Source organism: Leishmania martiniquensis, chromosome 20, assembly GCF_017916325.1.
Source record: "Leishmania martiniquensis isolate LSCM1 chromosome 20, whole genome shotgun sequence".
NCBI classification, from domain to species: Eukaryota; Euglenozoa; class Kinetoplastea; order Trypanosomatida; family Trypanosomatidae; genus Leishmania; species Leishmania martiniquensis.
This window is the reverse complement of record NC_090155.1, coordinates 251,551-269,137: the sequence shown is the minus strand read 5'-3', so window position 1 is coordinate 269,137 and position 17,587 is coordinate 251,551. Positions and strand designations below refer to the sequence as shown.

At 54.9% G+C, this 17,587-nt stretch overlaps 1 protein-coding gene across 1 annotated transcript; it reads right to left on the bottom strand.

Annotated features, from left to right (window-relative positions):
- Nucleotides 1-2,749: 2,749 nt before the first annotated feature.
- On the bottom strand, nucleotides 2,750-5,911 carry LSCM1_06415 (uncharacterized protein; the record flags this gene model as incomplete). The annotated part of the gene is made up of 1 exon (XM_067323845.1): nucleotides 2,750-5,911. The coding sequence occupies one exon, from the start codon at nucleotides 5,909-5,911 to the stop codon at nucleotides 2,750-2,752; it is 3,162 nt and encodes a 1,053-aa protein (XP_067179159.1).
- Nucleotides 5,912-17,587: the final 11,676 nt, after the last annotated feature.

Below are 17,587 nucleotides of genomic sequence, written 5' to 3'. Positions count from 1 at the left end.
CGCAGCCGGTCCACAGACAACGAGAACGAACAAAAGGGGTACGCGAGGTAAAAACTAAGGGAGGTGGAAAAAAAAATACAGCGGCTGTACGCGTCAAGAAAAACGGACACGCCGCACCGTCGAAGGAGAGCAAAAGAAAAATAAAAGGGCGGCATAAATGTGCAAGGGCATTGATGGACTCACTCATCAAGTGAAAAAAGGGACGCGCACAATGGTGGAGAGAGAGGGGGGGAGCGGTTTGGGAAAGAAATCAGAGGGATAAAAACACGAACGGAAGAGAAAGGCGGACGCAAATCCAAAACGAAAACCAACAAAAAAGGACACGCGCGCACACAGATACAAAAGTCTGCCTATAAAAGACACGCCGAACGACAGGAAAGAGGAAGAAATCGGCAGCCACATTCGCAAGGGACGCGACGCGAGGGCGGCGCGAGAAAATACACACGCGTGAGGCAGAGAAGGAAAAAGGGGGGTTCTAGAAATAGACCAAGTTGTGGAAGAGAAGAGGTGACCCCCCTCTCCAAACCTCAGTGCACTCCTCCAGACACATAGGCATATATACATACATATATATACACACTAGCGTGTGCGGCCGCACGTAGGCACGCCACGAAGAAAGAGAGTCACCCCCAACTATAGGGTGATAGAAGGGGCGTGGATGCAAAAAAAAGGATGTGGAGGCGTGACACCGCTCTTGTGAGCGTAGCTGATACTTGACCAGCAACAAGTTTATATATATATGTGAATGCTTGTGGCCATTTCTATACCACCTTTTTTTTTTTGCAGCGCCCTCCTCCTCTCGCCTTCCTTATGGGCCACCTATACACGATTAACTTTATCCATATCCTTTGCCGTTTCGCGGCTGTGCTACGTGGACTACTCGTGTATGTGCGACGGTGTGCCTCTCTCGCCCGCTGTCTTCTACGCTTCCCCCTTTTTCTTTGTTTTCGTCTTTCAGCCTTCCTCTCCCTTCGTCGCGGCCTCCCGGTGAGGGCATGGCGGCGGAAGGCGTGGGCGCGTAAGCGGCATAGGTAAAACGGCAGGCAGCCATCCCACCACGCCACCCCCTCCCCCTCCGAAAAAAAAAGCACCACACACACGAAGGCAAGGCGCACAGACCCGCGCTTGCACAAGTACGACACGGATGCCGTTTCTACGCACGCAGGTGTGTGCTTGTGTGTGCGCGTGGTCGTGTTGGGAGGGAGAGGGGGAAGGAAAAGAAGCTAAGAACGAAATAAAAGGGTGGCGGAGGCGAGGAAGCGAGAGAGGGCTCGACTGCAAATCTTTCTCTGCGACTCCCACACGGGAAGAGGCATCGCGAAGGAAACACAACTGAGGTATACACGCAGAGACCGACAAGGAAGCAGCACCGGAGACAAGGAGAAAGGTAAGGGGTGTCTGCACGCGTGTGGATGAGCGTGGCAAGAGCAAACAAAAAAAAATTGACCGAGAGTCGCCATCGTGGAAGTAGAAATCCAGAAAGCTGTTACCAATGACGTGCGCTACCACCTCCCAAGCCCTCAGCTGCCCGGCCGCCGACGCATAGTTCATGATCTCCTCTTTTTACATTCGCGTTCTCGCTGGCTCGCGTGCGCGGGGGTGGGTGGGGCAGGGAGGAAGGAGGAGGAAGCCAAGATACACATCCAAAAAGGGGGAGCCCACGAAGATGGCGAGATAAAGAGAAAGAGGCCCAACGCTTATTTCAAAGACAAACGTTGTAACGACGGCACACACACACATACCCACATATACTCCGATAGTACTGAGGGGGAGGGGGGAGTGGATGCAACCGGCCGTGCCCGTGCGCATGGTGCCTGGTGAGGCATTTGCCATACCCCGCAAGCCGACACCAAAGCAGACGTGCTGTTCCCGTGAGCTTCAGGGCTTTCGGTTTCCCCCGCTGTCTTTTCCCGTTCGCGTTCGCAGGAGTGCTGCGCGACGGGGAGTCGCTTCGAGGGCGACCGCGTGCGTGATCGCGTAAGGGCGTCAGGGGAGAGAGGGGAAAAAAGAAGCAGAACAAAAAGGCGCATCTGCAAGCAATAAACATGAAGAGGAGGGGGGCATACGCGAGATCTGCGAGCACACGAGCAACACCCCGTCTGCCCTCCACGCACGTACACACATCAACAGAAAAGAAAAGCGCCCAGAAGCAAACACAAAGAACAAGAGCGAAACAGGTACCGTACCGACGCTGTGCAAGCGACGACAAACAGCAGCCAAAACAGAGAGAAGGCGTGTGCGTGTGTGTATGTGCGTGAGAAGGGGGCGGATGGGGTTCGGTCGCACAGAAAGGCGCACATGCGGAGAGGGGCAATCACCATTGCAAACGAGCAAAACAAAAACACAGAGAAGACATAACACCTAGCGAAGCCGCAGAGGAAGAGAACTTCACGGGAAGGCGGAGGGGAAAGCGGCACACAGGATACCATTGGTAGAGGTCGCAGCAAGACAGGCACACCACCACTCAGACACTGCCGCACCATTGTAGGGCAGCTCTTGACGAGCGAGCGGCTTCTGCACGCCCTAAACATACACATGCGTGGAAAACAATGAGCATAGAGACTCTTAAAAATGTTTTTTTTTTTTTTGCGGACGCTGTGACATCCGCCGATGCGGAGCCTGAGAAAGCATCCTTGACGGCCGTTCGTTTGCCAAAGGAAATACAGAGTAGGAGGAGCAGCAGCCGCAGCTCACCGCTGTTTGCCGTTTCGACGGGTTTGTGGTGAGTCGGCGTGCGCGTGTGTGCTTCTCACTGCGGCGTGTGGGGAGAGCCCGACACAGAGGTGCTGAAGTAGCCGATGGGGACGTATGCTTGGTGGGCGGCGTAACACAGCGTCGGGTTGCTCGCCAGCTGCGCTGGTGAGGGCTGCATCGCCGCGAATACCGGCGCAGTCGTTTGCGATCGAGACATCGAATGGGGGAGGGTGGTGATCGGGGCACCGCCATGCCCAGTGGCAAAAATGTCCCCCATATTATAGTACGACGCCGTTGCGGCACTGTCGAGGCTGTGAGTCGAATGTGGGTTTTGGGGGGTCGTCGTGATATGGCTGGCCGCTCCCGCGTACGGCGTACTTTTGCTGCCAGACGACTGCTGCGAGGACGACAGCGACGACGTGTCGCCCTTCCCGTTCGCCATCGTCATTGTAGCCGAAAACGACGGCGCCATGGGTGGGCATTGGGGTGCGCTTTGCCCGTTCGTGTGGCTCAGTTGTGGGGCATCGGCGTGGGAGCTCCAGTTGGGCGCGTGCGAGGTTGGCGCCGACGCGAATGTGATGGGCATCAGCGTCTGCACGCCGTTGCTGGAAACCTGCACAACGTATGAGGTGGGGGCCGTCGTAGACGCCTGGCTGGGTGAGCTCGCCATCGGCTGTGGCGGCTGCGGCGAGTGGATGAAGGGATGCAGCGGCCACGGCGGGGATGGCATGGAGAAGGGAAGCCCGGCCGCTGGCGAGGTAACTTGCATGGTCGAAAAGCAGCCCGGCTGCTGCGGATCTGATAACGGCGGCACCCCCTGTGGCAGGAGATGCAGCGAGTCAGTGAAGTAGATGGGTGCCGGGCCATTCACACCGGCGATCGGCGTGCCCTGACCTGCAAAGGCAGCAGGAGCCGCAAAACCTCTCGGCATTGCCGCCCGCGCGCCACCATCGCCGTTGAGTTGCGGTGGCGGGGGTGGGAGCGGGTGCAGAAAGGTGCCTTGCGTGGTGCTGCTCATGTAAAGGGGAGCGCTAGTGCTGCTGCCTCCACCCATAGTGGCAGCGCTGGTGGAGAAGTTCGAGGTGGAGAGCGTCCGCCCAGACGTGCTAAGGCCTGCCAATGGAGTGCTCGGCGACTTCTTGCCGCGCGCCTGCATGTAGTTGCGGCCGTTCGAGGGCAGCGCATTCCCCGAAGTCGCCATCATCATCAGTCGGAGGTCGGAGGCGGCCGTACTGCAAGAGCCCGTCGATGCTTTGCTGCCTTCCGCGGTACTCGGCGCAGAGCTGGCGGCCGACGATCTCTTGGCGTTGCCGCGGTCCTTGGGCCTATCGGGCTTCGCCGTCTTGACCGTCGTGAGCAGAGGCCCGCAGAGAGGGGAAAGGAAGATGCGGTACAGCTTCATGTCATGACTGTACTCCTGCGCGTCAGACCACGAGGTCGCGTCGTCCGTTGGGGTGCTGCGTGCGCGCACGATCTCGCTGTGGAGGTGCTCGAGGTGTTGCTCAAAGCAGGTTGTGATGGCCGAGTCCCCAAGCAGCGTCTTAGCCCGCGGGTCCGTCGCCAACCAATGCTGTACGCGCCGCTCACGAGACTGGGTGTGCTCGCAGAGGGTGTACTGCGCCCACGAGTCACGAACAGTAGACGTCTGTGTCTGCGTCGTTGCCCACAGCCAGCTGAGCGCGAGGGCGCGGCCGTGGAAGAGAAAGATGATGCCGCGCTCGCCCTTTTCACGCTCGTACGTGCACAAGCGCAGGTCGCCTGGGCGGACAAACTGGCTGTTCTCGATGCTGTGTGTGAGGGAGGTGAAGTCGTAGATGAACTTGAGGGCGGGGTAGTTGTTGAAGGGGGACGACACCACCAGGGGCAGCTTGGTGAGGCGCTCGTAGAATAGTGCCCTGGCAATGGAAACCGGCTCGTACGTTGGCGTGCATCCTTCCGAACTACCAATAAGGGCACTGGTGGGCAGCTCGCACAGCAGATTCCGGGCCTCCTCGCCAAGGCCCGCCAACAGCTCTGACGAGGGACGTCGCTGCAGCTGCTGGAGCACGATTTCGGTAAAGCTGTCCAGGTAATATTTTGTCGACAGCGCAAGCACACGCTCCAGCGTGCGGTCACCAGCGGCCTTCAAGATGGCTTTGCGGATTTGTAGAGTCGGCGTAAAGTCGTCGCGGTCGTCGTCGTGGGTGCGCATGTCAAAGCTCCCGATCACGTTTACGCGGTGTCCCTGAAACGTGAAGCAGTCATGCTCTTCGCGATTGTTGACGTAGATGAAGAGTAGCGCGCACGGCACAGGTCGCACGGCACGCTTAAAGCGCCGGTATGCTTCGGACTTATAGAACTGGGACAAGGACAGCAACTGCTCAGGGGTGCTGAAGGCGGCACTGTCAGTCGGGCAGCAGGACTCGTCCGCACGGCGGTGGTGCGCCTGAAGAAAGCCTTTGAGCCTCAGGAACCAGTCAATGGCGCAGTCCTCCGCGCTCGGCATCTTCGCCGTCTTCTCGCTCTGCGGCGGTGCCTCCGGCGTGGAAGGGGGAAGCAGAAGGTGCGAAGCGGCGGCGTTGAGTGACACCGTAGCAGACGCGGTCGACGCTGGGTGGAAGGAGCTGTTGTTCTCGGCGTCGTCCGACGAGGAGGCGCGCAGGGACATGGACGTGGAACGCAGCCAGCTTGTTGTCTCACGCGGCGGGTATGGGTTCGAGGGGCTTGTCTGGTCACCAAAGCTGACTCCGTTGCGGGACGGCAGCGAGGGCGTGCCGACCGCGCCTAAGGAAAACGGCTCCACAGACGCGGGCGGCTGACTGGGCTTGTCGTTCTCTTCCAGCTCCTTCTCGAGCGTTGGATCGTACGGGTCCGCCTCCCCGTCACACTGCAGGAGGTGCTGGAGGTGCGCCATGCTGATGATTGGCACCGGCAGCGCACCCGCGTCGAGCATCTCCTCATTTGTCTCAAACAAGGATCCCTCGACCGTGTCCAGCAGAGCTTCGAGGTCCGCCTCGGTGTAACTCGCCGGGGGCAACTCCGCCATGCTGTAGCCGCGACGGCGCGTGTGGCTGTAGCGAACATTCGGATCATTGCGAACACGAATGAATTGCTGGCGAAGCTGTGGGTTTTGGTCATTGAAGTAGGCGCGCGTGATGGGGATGAGGCCAATTTCGTGGTTGCCGTAGCGCAGCGACCGAATGGTCGGCTTCGCTTCGCGCGATGGGGCTGCGCCCATTTTCGCTCTTGCCGAAGGTGTCTCTTACGAAGAACAGCAAAGGCGGCGCAACTAGATGAGTGGCCAAACAGGCACACGTGCGAATGCCTGCGTGTATGCGCCTACTCGGATGTTCGGCACCCACTCAGATTCTCGGAGGAGGGGGTGAGAGGGAAAGTGTGTATGTGTGTGTCGGGGGGGCTTTACCAGTAGCGCACACACAGGACACGCACAAGGACAAGAAATAAGAGAGAGAGGGAGAGAGATTGAGGAAGACGCAACACAAAATGTGGCACAAGTACTTTTTTTTCAGTGCAACAAAGAATGCGGACAAGATACAGAGAAAAATAGGGAGGGAGAGAGGGATAGCGAGACAGACCAGCGTATCGTGATCGTGTACGCTCGACTGCAGAGAGCGCGAAAGGAAGAGATGCGTGAGAAAACACACACACACACAGACAAATCCGCTCGAGAAAGAAACGAAGAGAGCCAGCGGGCAATAGCGAAGAGTCAGCGTACGCCCGCGGAGCGATCCGGCAACGAAGCACAAACACGTTCGTATGCAGGAAGAGAGGAAGAGAGAGAAAGCAGCGATGTGCTGATGCTTCCAAAAACGGAAAAAGGCTTCCACACAAAGATACGTTCACGCACACACACCCACAGACACACGCACGCACGCCAACACAGCCGCAAATAAATAATAGTAATAAAAGATGGGGACAGGTTTTTTTTGTAGCTGCCGTACTCTCACTGAGGGCCTCTCAGCAACGCCTTTGATGAATGCTTCCCCTTCCCCTTCTCACAGACACACACGTGGTTGATGATGTGCGTAATTTGGCTTGCCTTTTCCTTCTCTCTTTTTTCTTGACTCGTTTGCTTCGAGCTCAGATATTATCCACCAAAAGACAACGGACAGAGAGGCAGACGAGCAGCCCTTGTGGACGAGCTGCAAAGAGAGAGGTGAGGAGGAAAAATGAAAGAGGTGGGTGCGACACTCGTCCAAGAAGCTCAGGTCGCGGCGACGTACAAAAAAAAATACACGCGGAAGCGTTTAAAAAACGCTCCAGAAGCGAACAACAATAAAAAGAGGGAGGCCGACGCCTGACCGTACTATGCTGCCCTTTTTTTCTTCCGTCTGAGCGTGCGACGAAGGGCGCAGGTGAGAGCAGGTGGGGGGAAGCGGATTTCGAGATGGGCAGAGTGGTAGAGGTGGCAGTCTGACAGTATCCTCAGCGGCGGGCGGCGGAGAGGAGAATGAAAATCAAAAAATAAAAAATAAGCGAAAATGACGAACAGTAAGGAGAAGGGAAGGCGAGTCGCAAAAAAAAAACAGAAGTTGTGTGCTGCCGTTGGCGCAAAGGCGGGCGCAAAGAGGATGTGGGGTGGCGGGAGACACGTAATACACACAACAACAACACAGAACAGAGAGATGCAATCTGAGAGTGTGAAGCGAGAGGCCAGAGGGAAGACGGCGACAAGTAAAAAGAGGGAGAGAGGAAAGGTGGAAGAGGTGGAGGAGAGGTAGGGGGAGAGGGGAGGGGAAAATGTTTAGAGGCTTTCGAGCAGACCAGCCTTCTCGAAAGCGTTTTTGTGCCCCCTTCTCTTTTTGCGTGACGTGAGTTTTGTATGATGAACTGCTTTGCTCGGGTGGTGGTGGTGGCAGAGGAGCACACAAGGAAGAGAGAGAGATCAAGAGCGTGATCAGTTCAGACAGGCACGGGCTTTGCGCTCAGACAGTTGGTAAAAAGAAAGAGAGCGACAGAGAATACCACACCACGCCTTGTTCAAGGAGGAAGCGACAGAGGAAGAGAGCGTCAGGAAAGCACTGAAAGGGAGAGGGGAGGGCAAGAAGATGCGGCGAGAAGCCGATGCGCAAAGGCGATTGCGGTGGTGGTAAGAGGAGATGAGGAGGACTCGTCCCGCCAAAGAACCAGGCCCCCCCTTCCGAAACAAAAAAAAAGAATAAGCGCAGACACACACTCAGTTGCTCTCAAGATAGAGAGAGGGGGGAGGAGGAGGAGGGCGTGTGAACAGACGCAAGCTGAAAGGCGAAGAAGAAGGGAGCAGCGAAACAGTCAGAAAAAAATGAATCAGTAAGAAATAGAAGCGAAAGCTTCGCCGAAAGAGAGAGGGCCTACACAAGACAGGGAAAGGAATTCAAGTGCGCAAGAACAAATAGAACTTACAACGGAGCGAGACAAGAAAACAAAACCACACTCAACAAAAAAATAGTTATGTGAGTGAGAGAGGCGCAGGCGGAAGAAAAAAAGACGAACAACAGAAAGTAAGCCAAAGCGAGGCGAACACGTCCCCCCAACCCCCCGCGTACGCAACTGAAAGAAAAGTATGACGCACGACGGCCGCGAGAAAGGGAGGAGAGAGGACGAACACACGAGCCGACAACACCGCAGCAAAAGCCAAAGCACACACACACACACACACACACGACAGAAAGAGGGATACGAAATCGATAGAGAAACGAAAGCCGCAACTTGAAAAAAAAAATATTTACAACCAGCCAAAGGAACAACAGCAGCAGAAGAGGAGGAGGAAAAAAGCGAAGAAGGCCAAAAAAAAGTAAAGACACCAAGGCGATACAAAAATCTAAAGAGCACAAAAACGAAGGACGACACCGGCGGCGATGACAGGACAATAGAGAGAGAGAGACTTCTTCCGTCACACACGTATCCGCGGATATGTAAGGGTGAGAGGAGGAGAGCTTGGCGTTGTGTGTGTGTGTGTGCCTGTGCGAGAGAATGACAGCGCAAGAGAAGCGGTTTTGTTCTCTTGGGGCAAAGTGAGCAGTGGTGAGGACGAGGGGGGCGGAGAGAAGGGGGGAGTGAGGGGGGCGCTGTGTGCGTGGGGGTTAGGAGCAGAGAGGCGAAAAGCAACACACAACCAGCTACACGCAAGACTGCTAACGAAATAAAAAGAACGAAAAGGGGACGCGCAATCAACCATATATATATATATATACAGAAAATGAAGGGAGAGGGCGACACGAAGAGAAAGCGCGGAGAGAAGAACAGAGTATCTTTTTCAAGACGGACCAAGCTGGGGGAAGGGGGGAGCTGAGTCGGTTGAGGGGCACGCAGCTGAGCCAGGAAACAGAAAAAAATAAGAGAGAGGCTACACGATGCCAGAGAGATACATATATGAAGGAGACTCGCACGGGCAAACGAATTCGTAGAAAAGTGTGCGCACAGATGAACTGAGCACTTACGGACAGACACACGCGAGCCGCCACACTCTACGAGGCAGTTAATGAAGCGCGATCACCAGGCAGACACACAGAGAGACTTGTAGAGAGAGAGACGAAAAACAAAAAGAGGAGGCAGCGTGAGGAACGCAACCGAGTTAGAGAAGAATCGGGAACAGCGATGATGGCACAACACCGAGTCGTTGGGGGAATGGGGGAGGGGGGCAATTCCCAGACGGATCGAAATGGGAGCGAATAAATGAAACGCAAAGCGGGAACCAAAGAAAAAAATGGAGACGAGAAAAGCAGAAAGACGAAGGCGATCCTGGCGTTCGCTGAAGAAAGCGCGCGCACACACACGCACACGCCCTAACGGGGAGAAAGCGGGCGACCCAAAGATCCGCACGAGACCGACGACGAAGCACAACCGTGAACAAAAAAAAAGGAAGCGAAGAAGGCGGCAGAAGAAAGGAGATGCCCCCCCAAAATGTAGAGAGGCGCTTCTGCCTGTGTGCGTGGGCGCTTAGGTAATTTTATGTGGGGGCTGAAGCGCAAACAAACGCGAAGGGACGCCGCGGAGCTGAAGACCCGGAGAAGGCGGGAGAAAACAAACAGCGCGAATTATGATCAAGAAGAAAAAAGACGCGCGCGTATACGAAAAGAGAGAGAGGGGGGGGGCCGGGTAGCGAGGAAGAGAGGGGGCGAAAGAGAATAGCACCTACAAAAAAGAAGAAAGGATGTGGACAAAGAAAGGGCTAATCAGTGATCACACATACAGTCGCACACACCGAAATTGAGCGCGAGACCACGAGGGAATGGCGGACGTACACACGAACCATACAAAGAAGAAAAAAAGGACGAGAAACACAGGAATAGCGGTGCTTCAAGAGCTGATGGGCGCAAAGAGGAGAGGCGGTGCTTGTGGCGGTGACAGGGTTGAACACTTGCGCTGGAGACAAGCGCGCGTGCTCGATTCGAGGCGCGTCAGAGGAAGAGAATGGGGCTAGAAGCGCCAAGTGCGTGCGGACGAAACGAGTCCACTCCTAAACATACACACTGAGAAAACGAAAGAACAACACTTAGGTGTTCTCTGGGGACAAAAAAAGACAATTTAACACCGTTACCGTGCCGAGGGAGGAGGGAGTGGGGGGATCGAGTACCTTTTGCTGCTTCTCCTTTCTTGAGTGCTCGCGCGTATCGTTGCGTCTCTGTGCTCACCCAAGATGATATATATATATGTATATCCAACTGTCTGTCTGAATGCAGAAAAGCGTGCTTGTGATTCGACGGCAGAGGTGTCTTTGCTAAATATATATATAGATAGATAGAGGGATACGTATATGAATCTCTCTGTGTGTGTGCGACGACACAATCACCAACAGATATAAATATATATATTACAGAAGGGGAAGAGGCGTGCAGGCGGAGAAGCGCTTCCGTTTTTGTTTTATGTGTGCAAGTTCGCTCCTGCGTGTCGTCTCGCTCAATATAACAATCAAACGAAATTAAGATACGGTGAAAGCAGTCAGACACACGCACACAAAGGCACTGATAAAGAAGCTAATGGCCTGGGACAACGAAGGATGAATGGATGGATGGACAAACACCCGATGGTCCCGAGTGTTCCGCTTGCGTAAATGTGCTTCAGAGTGCAAAGAGGCTCAAGCCGTGTGCTCGACCAAAAAAAGAAAAGGTTCGATGTGCTCTATACGACAGAGAAACAGAAACACAGACACACTCGAAAGGGAGAAGGGGAAGAGAGAGAGAAGGAGGAGGAGGAGTAAACACGCGAAGAGGTCGAGCGAAGTAAAAAATAAAGCCAGCAAGAGAGACGAGAACCACGAAGAGGGCGAGGCGTAAGAAGACGCCAACAGCTTGATGTGTGCTTGTGTGTGTGTGTCTCAGAGGCGGGGGAAGAGACAACACAAGCAAGTGGCAAGAAAGAATAAGCTCAGTGACAGTGCCAACGTGTCTCTGCCTCCCTTTTCTTCTCTCTTTCTCTCTGTTTTACAAGTGTGTAAGACACACACTCAGTGGTAACGAAAACGCAGACGAAATCAAAGAAAAGTCCGCAGCAGCAGCAAGACGAGAGCGACGCAAATAGTCAGGGCACACAAGGGCAGAAAGAGAAAAAAGGAGGAGAGGAAGCAGCTGCAGTGGTGATAGTGGTGGTGATGAAGCGACAGGGTGGGAGAGGGAAAGAGAGAGGGGAGAGAGCGACGAGTAAAAAGAGAAAAAAACAAAAAATGAAGGAAAGAACAGGAAGAGTGGCGGTGGCGGTGGGGGAGGGGGAGGTAAGAGAAAGAGTGCGGGCTGAAAAAGAGGAAATATAAAGGGATGCGCACACGCACAAAAGAGGAAAAAAAGAGTGAAGTACACACGTGCTCACCAGAGCTGCGATGCAGAGGAGGAGGCCTCAGGGCAAATGCAGGGCGAGGGCACAATGAATCAATAGATGGCGGAAAGAAGGGAGGGAGAGACAACGAGATGGAGGGAGGGGGGAGGGGGGGCGTGCGAGAAAGATGACGCAAGCGCAAAAAGCGAGTAGAAAAATAAAAATAAAAAACGAAACAGAGAGCTGACGGAAACAAACAAACAAAAAAAGGAATACACTTCAGCGCGTCCTGCAGGTGGTTGCAGTGATCTTCTGTTGTTTGCCTTTTTGTGCTCCCTCTACACCAACCCAATGCGTGGGTGACAGGAAGAAGGAATAGGAGCGAGAGCAGGCAAAATGCGGGGGTGCCGAGGGGAGAAGCGGCGCCCCTGGCGAAAGCTGCAAGGTGGAGAGGGCAAAAAAAGACGAGGGTGGGCTGCTCGTGGCGGCAATGGTGAAGGGACAGATGGCGAGGAGAGGAGGAGTCTGTGCAAAGAAACGACAGCAGCCCCGGCAGAAGGCCGTATCGAAGAGAAGAGCTTAGCTTTGCTTGATTTTGCTTCGTACGCGCTTCTTATCCTTTGGAGACGTAAGATGCCTCGTCTCGTGCTTCTTTATCTCTTCTTCGATCTTTCGTGCTACTCTCGGCGAAACAGATAGATGAAAGCAACAGGAAATCGCCGAGGAAAGGATCTGTGTGCTTCAACGCGTAATGGCGCGCAATCAGGAGAGAGGGAGGAGAGCAAGGAAAAGGGGGTCCGCCAGTGAAAGGAGGAGGAGGAGGGTGGGATCCTTTGCGGTTCCGCTTGCGCTCTTCCACCCTGTGCTTCTTCCTTCTCGCTTGCTGTGTCCCGTTCCGCTGATCGCGCTCTCGGCGGCGAAGGAAAGGGTTACGAAGACGAAAAATAAAATACAATACACCCGTGAAGCACGGGGGAACTACGAAAGAGTGGCCCGAATCTTGCGATGGCGCTGCGGCAATTCTTTCTCGCTTTCTCTCCCTCTCCGGCAGCTCTCTTCGTTTTTGTTTCTTATCAAGCCTTTTTATTTCGTGTTGCCGCCCCTTTATCTTTTTGTTCTTGCCGTGTCGTTTACCGTCACTTGTGTACCACTCTTGGAGGAGTGAGAGCGCGAGGGTGGACAGAAGAGAGAGGGAGGAGGGGGGAGAGGTTAATTCTGGAGAGCAAGAGAAGATTGCTGTCCCCGAGAAAGAGAGAGAGGAGGGGGAGGGAGGGCAGAGTGAGAGTGAAGAACAAGCGGCAGAAGAGAAAGGGATGCACCAGACGACGTTAAGCTCTCTCTCACACGCTGACACACACACACACACACAAAGACACGAAGGACGTCCGATGATTTCCTACCGCTGTGTGTTTGCCCGCCACCTTTTCCGCTGCTTTACTGGAGCGAACGGGGAAGGTCGTTTCTTTTCGCTCCTACTCAGGAGGCGGCTTTGAGCCGCGCGTGTGTGCGTTTGCTCTCGGCCTTCTGAGCTTCCCCTGGAATCCGGTCGGGGCGGAGGGGCACAGGAAAGAGAGGCGGCGACAACTTCTCCCGAGGAGAAACAACAGCAAGTTGTAAGGCAGGAGAGGTCGAAGGGTGCGTGATGGGGAAGCCCTGTGTGAGGCTGTGCAGAGATCAACAGCGAAAAAGGAAGAAGGCGAGCGCGTGTGCGTACGCGGCTGCGACCCTCCAGTTGCTGTTGCGGCGGCGAGAAGGCCTCGGGTGCGCGTCTTGTGGGAATAGTGCTGCACCTCTTCTTTTTTGTTGTTCGCGTCAATGTGCAGTTGCGAACGCGTACGCCACCCTCTCTCACAGCAGAAGCGGGAAGCGGGGGGCGGGCTGTTGCGATCGCTCAAGGACGAGGGCAAAATAGTGCGCCTCAACAAGAGCAGCCAACCAGAAAAGGAAGTAAAAGAAACTGCAGCAGCGTTGGGTGCACACTCAACGGGCCAGAGGTACAGCGCCACGTGAGCACCAGTGAAGTAACGCCAGCTTGCACCCAAATGAGCCAGGCGAACAACGAAGATGGTGATGTGGGAGCCGAAGCGAAGATGACAGAAAAAAATCAGGGGAGAGGGCGCCGGCCTCAGCAACCTGCTGCGAACTCCGCAGTATCAGGCGAGGAGTGGGCAGCGCCTCTCTGCGAGGTGGTCGGCGGACCGAGGCACGTCTGGTCGGATGGCCTGCTTGTCCTGCAAAGCCCGCTTTGTCTCCTTCGCGTTCGACGCTGCCGTGCGTGTATGTGGGTGGGATGGGGAGAGGGCGTCGTAGTGGAAGGAAAGAGGGGGCAGACTACTAAATCGGAAAAGAAAAACAGAGAGCGAAACACACAGGAGGGCAACAGAGAGAAGAGGGCTGCTGATGCGGCAGTTCTTTGCTTCTGCGGAGCGATGGCCTTGACAGTGCCGTAGCGGCTGCCCCTTTTTCTGTTCGCGTGATATTTTTTTTTGGAATGCGCGACTGTGTGTGTGTGAGAGAGAGAGGGAAGGTGGAGAACCAAAGGGCAGGGCTGTGTGCAACTGGAAAGAGGAGGTGTGTGCGGGTGTTGTCGAGGGACGAGGGTGGGAAAGGAATGAATAGAGGAATGGAGAAGAGGCAGGCAGGCCGCCTGACCGAATGAAAGGACGGGGAATATCGGTTTATCCCTTCTCTTTCTCCCTTGCCCAGAAAAACGGATGGCCTGCGATGCCACACGAGCAAATACGACGGGCTTTTGCAGAGCGACACGTCACATACACAAAAAAATTATATGAAGAACAATACCACAAGCACACACGTACACGTGAGCGGAAGGCAAAAAAATATAAGAGGAGAGAGGGAAACGCTGACTTTTCCTTTTGTTGCTGTTCCTGAGTGAGGTAGGCTGCGCTTCAGCGACTTCTCTTTTTCTGTGCCTGCTGGTGTGAGGCGGTAAAGGAAAAAAAAAGGAACTGACGAAAGGCGTGCGAATCTCAGCGGAATGAGGGCGAATCGATCAACAGGCGTCGTAGCCCACACGCCAACGGTGACAACAGCGAACGAGGAAAGTCAGAGTAACGAAGAGGAGGAGGAGGAAGAGACAGGAGGCGACGAAGTGCGCGTTCTTTGCTGTACGCGCGCCTCTTTTTTTTCTTTTTTTTTAGCGCTTCGCGTCTGTTTGTATTCTTTTCTGTGGTCGTCTTTTCGTTTCGTTTGCCAAAGAGAGGAGAGGAGGCGGGGGCGATCTTAACGCGAAACAAAACAAAAAGGAGAAACACGCGCGCAGAGAGTGAGCGATGACTGCTTGGGAAACCGGTAAACACACACAAACAAACAAACAAAAAAAGGGATGGAAAAGAAAAGAAGGCGGCAGAGCCTCGTCCGCCACGTGATCACGATGAGGGGCAGAACAGAACAGGAGAGAGAGGGAAAAGGTGAGGAGGGAGTGCGCGCGTCTGTGTTGGTAAGTGTGTGCCAGAGAGAGAGAGGGAGTGTGGGAGCTGTCGTGGCGGCTTTGGTTTGCTTATGGGCCTCTGTGGATGAAGAGAAGTGTAGAAGAATGGCACAGATTCTGTCGTACGTTATCCAACTATATCAGCGCATATATATATATATATACATGTATATATTTGCGTGTCTGCGTGAGAGGCCGAGGGAAGGGGATAGTCGGAGGATGGTGGTGGTGAGCTCGACGTGCTCGGTCCCAGGAGAGGGGTGGTGGTGGTGTAGAGCCGCCGGGGCGGGCGAGGGAGATGGAAACGGAGAGGGAATCGAATGGAATCCGTGCACTGTAAAGGGCCTCTCCGGGGGCGGGGCGAAAAACCGGTCGGAGAGCAACGGCGCGCCACGTTCCTGCCTTCTCCCCTTACTGCCTCTCTCACAAGCGATCATGGCTTCATCCTCATGCCTCACTCCCATACTGCCTCTCTTCCAGCGCATCACGAAGAGGAGTGGAGGAGGAGGATGAAAGAGGGGAGGGAGAGTAAGGGCGCCAGTTGCCGGCGTAGACGCATCGCCGACGGAGTGAGTCATAGGGCCAGAACGATGATGATGCGCTTTACCCCGTTTTTTGCTTTGATTCTGACTCTTTTTGTTCGCTGCGTTGTCCTCCCCTTTCCGTCCATCCTCACCAAAGAGACGTTGCCGGGCTGCCGCGGCCTCGCAGCCCACCGCCTCAGAAAACAAAAACAAAAAATATAAACAACAAAGAGCGAAGGCGATGAGACGCGCGGAGGACAGAAGGCAACAAAAACGTCGACGAGAACAATACGTTGGGACGATGAAAAAGGCGGAGCCGAAGGGGAAGAGGAGAGCGAGTGAGTTCTGCGCGGAGCACGTCATGCTCACCTGCGGCACCTGTCCTTCCCGCCATGACGCGTGTGCCCTAGGCGCCATAGCAGGGAGGATGAGCGCCGGAGTGGGGGAGCGGGAGGCTCATGGCGTCCCTGGTGCACTACAAGCGAGTGCGAAGCAACGCGGTACAGCCGCCGCACAGTATGTTTAGGGCCTGCTCCTCCTCATCACACTTTTCTCTCTGCTTCCCTTATCTTCGGTCCCCCTCCTTCCCTCCCTTTCATTCAAAGGCATTAAAGCACGGCAATCACACAGCTCCCCTCCCCCAAAAAAGACGCACACACGTACACAGACGTACGAGTGTGATTCCCCTCTTATCGCCTCGAGTTGCACACCTTGTACGCCTGCGGATGTGTAGACGTTAGCATTGGTTAGCTCTCGCCGACGTTTGCCCGCACAGGGGGCGCAGAGACATACAAGGGGGCACACGTCTGTGCGCACATTCGCACCGTTAAAGGGGAGGGGAGGGGGGAAACAAAGAGAAGAAAAGGGGGGCGTGCCACATCAATCGACCACTGGGCCACAGCGGCACACACGTATACACATATACACACACGCGCACAGTCCGAGAGAAGCGTATTGCTTTTACCTGAAACGCGAGAGCAGATGCGGAGCGGCGAGCGCGACCGGAGAGAGCAGAGGGAAGAGAGAGGGTGGGGCGGGCTATGAATATCTACAAAGAGTAAGGGAGGAGAGAGGGAGAAAAAACTTTCGTTCTCCCCCCTCTCCCTCTGTGTGTGTGTGTGTGCGTGTGCGTACGTTCCGTTTGTGGTCTTCGTCCTTCCCGTACTTGTGCCGCTGCGGTGGAGGAGGAGGCGACTAGGCAGAAAAACGGGCGAGCATGAGGCGCCGCTCTCGTCTTCTTTTTCCCTCTCTTTTATTATAATGATTTCTTCTCTCCATGTGTATGTGTATGTGTGTGTGTAGGGAGGGGGGAAGGGGGAGGAGCAGGGGGAGAGAGAGATGAGAGGTTTGGTGGTCGTCTGGGGAAGATGTTGAACAGCTGCTTCGCCTGGTGACAGGCGCCAGCTTCACTCACTCCAGAGGAGTGACGAAACGGAAGAGGAGAGGGGAGGAAGGAGACGCGCGCACGAAAGGCGTGTGCGTGTGTGGCTGAGCGCTGGCCGCTCCCTGTATGAGTCGGCTAGAGGACACCACCGCAAAAAAAATTGCGCCAGAGGAAGGAGAGGTTAGAGAGACGGGAGAAGGAGAACGAAAGGGCAGCCGAAGAGTCCACCGCGCCAGCAAGATCGGCTTCTCGATGGAACTTCAACTGCCTATGTCCCTCCGCCCCAAGCTCTTCGCCCATGCGCCGCAGCCCATATGCGGGGCAGAGAGCGATGATGGCACTCTGCGTGCCACGCTTCTCTTCGCTACCACGCCCGCGTCCACACGCACAAGTGTTCATGTTATTCATAGCCCGCTCAGATATCATTGCAACTCTCTCAAACACCCACACTCTCACATGAGCAGGTCAACGGCAGGTATTAGACCCGACAACAGCCAACACACACACACACACATACAAAACGGAAAGGAAGAAAACGAGACACACGGGAAGTGCACGATGGCGACGGGAGTGAGCGAGGAAAGAGACTCACGTACACCTTTTCCCAACAAATAAGCAACTGACGAGAAGTGAAAAGGTCAGGAAAAGGCAAAGAGGATCCGGAGAGCAAAAAAAAAACAGCGGAATGAGACAACAGCGCAGCAACGGAGAAGGGCGTCTAGAGAAAGAGGAGAAACGTTGTCAGCAAGAAACAAAGGGAAAAGAGGATTGGATTCTGAGGAGAGAGGGGAGTGGGAGTGGGGG